This window comes from Gymnoscopelus microlampas (genome assembly GCF_963454915.1).
Source record: "Gymnoscopelus microlampas genome assembly, chromosome: 3".
Taxonomy (NCBI): Eukaryota; Metazoa; Chordata; class Actinopteri; order Myctophiformes; family Myctophidae; genus Gymnoscopelus; species Gymnoscopelus microlampas.
The window spans coordinates 35,624,937-35,630,952 of NC_139940.1; the positions used below are offsets into that span (position 1 = coordinate 35,624,937).

Genomic DNA, 6,016 nt, shown 5'->3' on the forward strand with positions numbered 1-6,016 from the left:
GAGGGTCGGCGAGCAGGCGGACCACAACCACTTCACTATAGTATGACTCAGTATCTGGTTTGTTTATAACAAACCAGATACTGAGTCGTACGCCTGTTAGAAACTACAAGGTTAATTTCCCCTCCGCTCCACAAGGAGACACCACAATGGTTCAGTGGTATCTTTGGTAGAACCGACCTCACTTCCTCCTACTACAAACAGGACTGGATTCCCACTCTCCCTTTGTCTCCAAACACATGCACAGCCAGCTTGTCTGTATTCTGTGCGTAGTAGTGTGTGTTTCAGGAGGGGACCCAGATGTTGCCGTGTGTGTCAGGGGTCTGGGTGTAGGGAATGTTCCACACCCATGGTTGGTCTTTCTCAGAGTAGCGTTTTGGGGGCAGGTCAAAGGGCACAGGGAAGGCGTTGGTAAAAGACATGATAGGATATGGGTTCCTCTGAATAGGGAAGGTTTGCATGTTATAAGCAGAAGGCAGGTAGAGGACTCCCAGCTCATATGAGCGTACCATTATCTGAGTGTTGTTCTTTTCCAGAGCACCCCATGCCGCTTTAGACAGGTTGGAGCTTGTGATGAGGATCCAGGCTAGCTGGGTGAAATCTGGTGACGTTCTCATGTAAGTCTTGATGTGAGGCATAGCACGACTCCTCCCAGTGGTCTCTGCCTGCCACCGGTGGAAGTATGCGTGAAGCCAGAGCTGTTTCTGAGCTGTCTGGATGCTGTATGGCAGGGAACCTCCAGCTGGGTATCCCTCCAGACTGGTTCTCACATCCTCCACTGAAGGATACACCAGGTGCAGGGGGGGGTCTGACCGGAGCGAGGTTTTACCCAGTGTGCTCATTGTGCGCTGGAACTCCCCTGTCAACCATTTGGTCTTATCCACTCCCACGGAGCCGATGCTGGAGAACTGACCAATCACAGGCCAGGTCTCTTCATTGGGAATGGGACGCGTGTTTTCATACAATAACTTCCTGAGTCTCAGGTGTCCCCAGCGGTCCATATCTTTACCAACATACCTCCCTGGAGTAGAACCAATCACATAGACTCTGCTCTCAGACAAGTTGTGCTCTTGGATTATCTGGATCCAGTCAGTGAGCTCGGGTGCACGATACGACGCAAGGTACTCCAGCAGGTCTCTCTTGAAGAAGGTTGGAGACTCACCGTCGCTTGGTGCGCTGCCCTCCGGTAAACTTGGAAACAATGGACTCATCCACATTCCCTGTGACTTCTGGTACCAATCGGCTCTGACGAGGTTGGAGGTCGTAATGATTACCCTGAAGCCCTCCTCGTACCACAACAGCATCATTTTCGTGTGATGAGTTCCAAAAGGAATATCCAGTTTAGCCTGACAGAATCTGATGTGAGGGTAGGGTTGAGCTTGCTGCAGTAGCCTAGCTTTGGCCTCCCTCTTGTCTCCGTGGACTATCAGAACTGGCTTGTTCCTAAATTCTGGTGGATACTGCTGAACCATCCAGGCAATTTCAAAGCAGTAGTTAAACTGAACTGACTCTTTCAATGTCCCAAATAATGGAGAGAGGATGTCTCTGATATGCAGAGCCCCAGTGTTGTATTTCTTATCCAGTCCAGTCACCTTGTTGAGGTAAAATCTGTAAGTGTCGTTAGAGAAAGGTACACTTTTCTCAAAGAAGTCCTCGGGCTCATCTAAGTAAACTCCCCTGTGGGGACTTGGGGGGCGCTCTTGCTTCTCCACTTTCGGCTTCTTGGCTCTAGGAACTGGACTGGACCTCTGTGGATCTGAGGGTAGATCTGAGCTATGTTTCTTTCCATTCTGACCTTTATCATCGTCACCCTTATCATCTTCACTATCCGGAAGAGCCCAGTCCGAGTCGTCTGTCTCCTTCTTCCGCTTCCCAGCTAGTGAGGGACTGGATTGGTATTTCACAGGCTTCAACTGGCTGGCCTGGGCCATCTGCCTTGCTTCAGAGCCGATGACAACGGTGGATGGGGCCGCCTTAACTGGTGACAAATTGGGTTCCATTTTCACAACTGCCGTGGGTGTGGAGCCAGAGGCCAGGTGATCGGAGGTAGAGGCTACAGGTTTGGGAGGCTGAGCTGAGCTGAGCTCGTCATCGTCATCACTGCTAGAGACAGACCACTTACCATGTTGGCTCTCCTGAGACATGGCGTTAGAAGTGAAACGTGTTTCCGTTACATTGAGCGTCTATTGTCTGCAAAGTTGTTCTTCCAACGACCCAGTGCACTTCAATGTAATTAGTGCATTCTGACACAAAATGAATTAACAGCAAGAGACCTTGGATCTTACTCTGATGACTTATGATGACCCCATGCATACAAGTTACAACTTAAATATATTAGGTCAGTGATCAATTTCCACCGCTGCGGCCAGTTGAATTTACTGTTGCACACGCCCATATAAAGGCATATGTGGAGATCTGGTTGTCCAGAGCCACCAATCCAATCGATATGCCCAAATATGGGCATATACTGATGACATCAGGGATCTTCATATATGGGCATACAAGGGACAAGGACTGCCAGATACAGATATCTCCATATATGGGCATAAAAGGCACACAGATATACAGGTACAATGGGTACTCTGACAAAGCCCCACTATGACTATGACACAATGACTCAGGCATATCGGTCGGACCGGCGGTGCGACATAGGTGTGAGGGCCGCATATAGCAGCCCGAACTCTAGATGTGAGGGCTGCGTAGTGGACCGAACCTCGCTCTAGTGATAACAATTATGCAGGTCTGATAGGCCTTTTGACCAAATATGAGAGAATATGAGAAACCTTTAAAAATAGCAACAAATTAAATATTAGATCTGCTATTTTGGCTTCTTTTGTGTAACACAGTAGTAAGACAAAGTATGGCATTAATTAACGGAGAAATATGGAGATACAAGGTTTCTGACAAACAGCAATGATATTCACATTTGTATTCGGTGTTGGGGGGGGTTGTCTGTACAATACAAGAACAAACTGGAGAGTGATGTTCAACTGTGTGGCAAAATAACTGGGAAACAAAACAATGTTAAGAATTACTTAGGTAGGGTTCACACTAAGGGCCTTAACAAAACAAAAAAAATATTAAACCCAATGACAAATGACCATTTGACATGACAAACCAGTACACTATGAATTTAAACAAGCTCTAATCACATGGTCTGAACTGGGCACTTTCTTGAACTTGCATTTGATGGCCTTAATATTACATTACATTACATTACAGTCATTTAGCAGACGCTTTTATCCAAAGCGACTTACAATAAGTGCAATCAACAAAGGTAGGGAACGAAAGCTACTAATCACCAGAGGTTATAAGTGCATTTTCTGCAATAACAAGCAACCAAGAGCATACCTAGCGCTAAGGTAAAAGTGCAATATATCAGCTACCTATTTCCTTAAACAGATGAGACAAAGTAGTCAAATGAGCAGGAGCTAAAAACAAATAATTGTATTGACTAAACAAGATCCAATAAACAATTCAACAATAAAACAAGCATTCGTACAACTAGTTAACAACAAGTAGGCCAGGCAAAGAGGAAGGGTAGTGTTTCCTGAAGAGGTGGGTTTTCAGCCTGCGGCGAAAGATGGGCAGTGACTCTGCTGTCCTGACATCAGTGGGAAGTTCATTCCACCACTGTGGGGCCAGAACAGAAAAAAGTCGTGACCGTGTCGATCGACCAGAAGGACCGTTGAGTGGCGGGGGAGTCAGTCGCCCCTTGGTGGCCGACCGGAGTGGTCGGGAAGGGTTGTGGGCATTGACCAATACCCGGAGGTAAGAGGGAGCTGTTCCTTTCGCTGCCCTATAGGCTAGCACCAGGGTTTTAAACTGAATGCGAGCCGCTACGGGGAGCCAGTGCAGGGAACGGAGAAGGATAGTTGTGTGAGAGAACTTGGGGCGGTTGAACACCAGACGAGCCGCAGCTTTCTGAACAAGCTCCAGGGGTCTGATGGCAGATGCCGGAGCGCCAGCCAGGAGGGAGTTGCAGTAGTCCAGGCGGGAGATGACAAGAGCCTGGATGAGCACCTGGGCTGCCTTCTCCGTGAGGAAGGGCCGAATTCTCCTGATGTTGTAGAGGAGGAATCTGCAGGACCGTGTCACTGATGCGATGTTAGCCGAGAACGACAGTTGATCGTCCAGGGTCACACCCAGATTCTTCGCAGTCCGAGTTGACGTCACCACAGCGTTCTCAATGGTGATGGCCATGTCTCGGTGAGGACAGCCCTTCCCCGGGATGAACATCAGCTCGGTCTTGTCCAGGTTGAGCTTCAGGTGGTTCGTCGACATCCACTCCGAGATGTCAGCCAGACAAGCAGCAATGCGTGCCTCCACGTGTGTGTCAGAGGGGGGGAATGAGAGGATCAGCTGGGTGTCATCGGCATAGCAGTGGTAGGAAAAGCCATGGGAGCGGATGACAGCACCAAGAGATGTAGTGTAGAGAGAGAAGAGAAGAGGACCCAGAACCGAGCCTTGGGGAACCCCAGTAGTGAGCCTGTGTGGTTCTGACACAGACCCTCCCAGCTTCACCTGGTAGGAGCGACCCGTCAGGTAGGATGCAAACAGGGAGAGTGCAGAGCCTGAGACACCCATCCCCTCGAGGGTGGAGAGGAGGATCTGATGGTTCACTGTGTCGAACGCTGCAGACAGGTCCAGGAGTATCAGGACAGAGGAGAGAGAGTTCGCTCTAGCGGCATGGAGTGACTCCGCCACTGCCAGGAGGGCAGTCTCTGTCGAGTGACCCACTTTGAACCCAGACTGGTTGGAGTCCAGGAGGTTGTTCTGGTGGAGATACGAGGACAGTTGTTTGAACACAGCACGTTCGAGAGTTTTAGATAGGAAGGATAGAAGGGAAACCGGCCTGTAGTTCTTGACTTCAGAGGGGTCAAGTGTCGGTTTCTTGAGGAGGGGGGTGACTCTAATATGCCTTAATATGTTTATATGTTACAGTATGTGCTGTCATTTATGGTTGTTGGTGTTTTGGATATTCCTTTGTGCTCTTTGTGCAAAGCAAATTCCCCTAGGGCCAATAAAGGTTTAATTAATGTATTATTAATTCATTTAATGTAAGGAACAGGGGTCTGGTATGTTGTTTACTTTTCATTCATGTACTTTTTAGTGGGGTAGAATGGACAGTTTACAAGACAGATAAAAGATCACCCCATAGGCTACAATACAAAACAAAGAAATGGATTCTGCGCTGTGCTGTAACTTCAATTCTCCCCCAGTCTTTTTGTTTACACGCCCGTGGAAACTGATAACCATGACCCTGAACATTTCCTGTCCAGACATCAGAGACTCAAACCCTTTCCCTGCTCATTCCTGTCTTCCAGGCTTAGACAACAAATAGCATCAACAATTACTGGACAGACACCCAGTAGCGTGCGTGCGTGCGTGCGTGCGTGCGTGCGTGCGTGCGTCCGTCTAAGTGAACCTCTATGCCCAGGCGCCTCCTAATCCCTCTTACATCTCATGACATGTTTACTTCAGAGGCTAGCAGCACTGGTGAGGAAATTGTATGATGTTTTACTTTAGTAAAAGTAGCAATACCACAATGTAGAAATAAGAAATAAGTAAAAGTCCTGTACTAAACATTTTAATTGAGTAAAAGTATAAAAGTAAATCATTTTTGAAAATAGCCTGTATACAAAGTATCGAATACACAAATGTATAATGCAAAGTAACTAGTAAACAAAGTTTTCAAACAATTGCAGTGTAAAAAGTACAATATTTTCATCTGAGATGTTACGTAGTGGAGTAGAAGTATTGAAAAAAACGTACTCAGGTAAAAGTACCCCGCAATTCTACAGTATTTAAATGTACTTTAGTTACTTTCCACCGCTGGAAGCTAGATACAGATAGATAAGCTCAGTCGGATGCTCTGACTGATGACCAGGAACCTTGAGCATTAAAAAGTCACCGGAGTGGGTCTGACGATATAGGGACTAGAGTTCTGTGTCAGCATTGAACAAATATAGGGATGAAGATATCTATTAATAGCTTCTGCATTATGCTAATCCCAGTC

General features: G+C 47.3%; 1 protein-coding gene across 1 annotated transcript; it reads right to left on the minus strand.

The window, feature by feature from the left end:
• Nucleotides 1-281: 281 nt before the first annotated feature.
• LOC311042387 (tyrosyl-DNA phosphodiesterase 1-like) lies at nucleotides 282-2,141 on the minus strand (the record flags this gene model as incomplete). Its single annotated transcript, XM_084053082.1, has 1 exon — nucleotides 282-2,141. One exon carries the CDS (start codon nucleotides 2,139-2,141, stop codon nucleotides 282-284), a length of 1,860 nt encoding a protein of 619 aa, XP_083909208.1.
• Nucleotides 2,142-6,016: the final 3,875 nt, after the last annotated feature.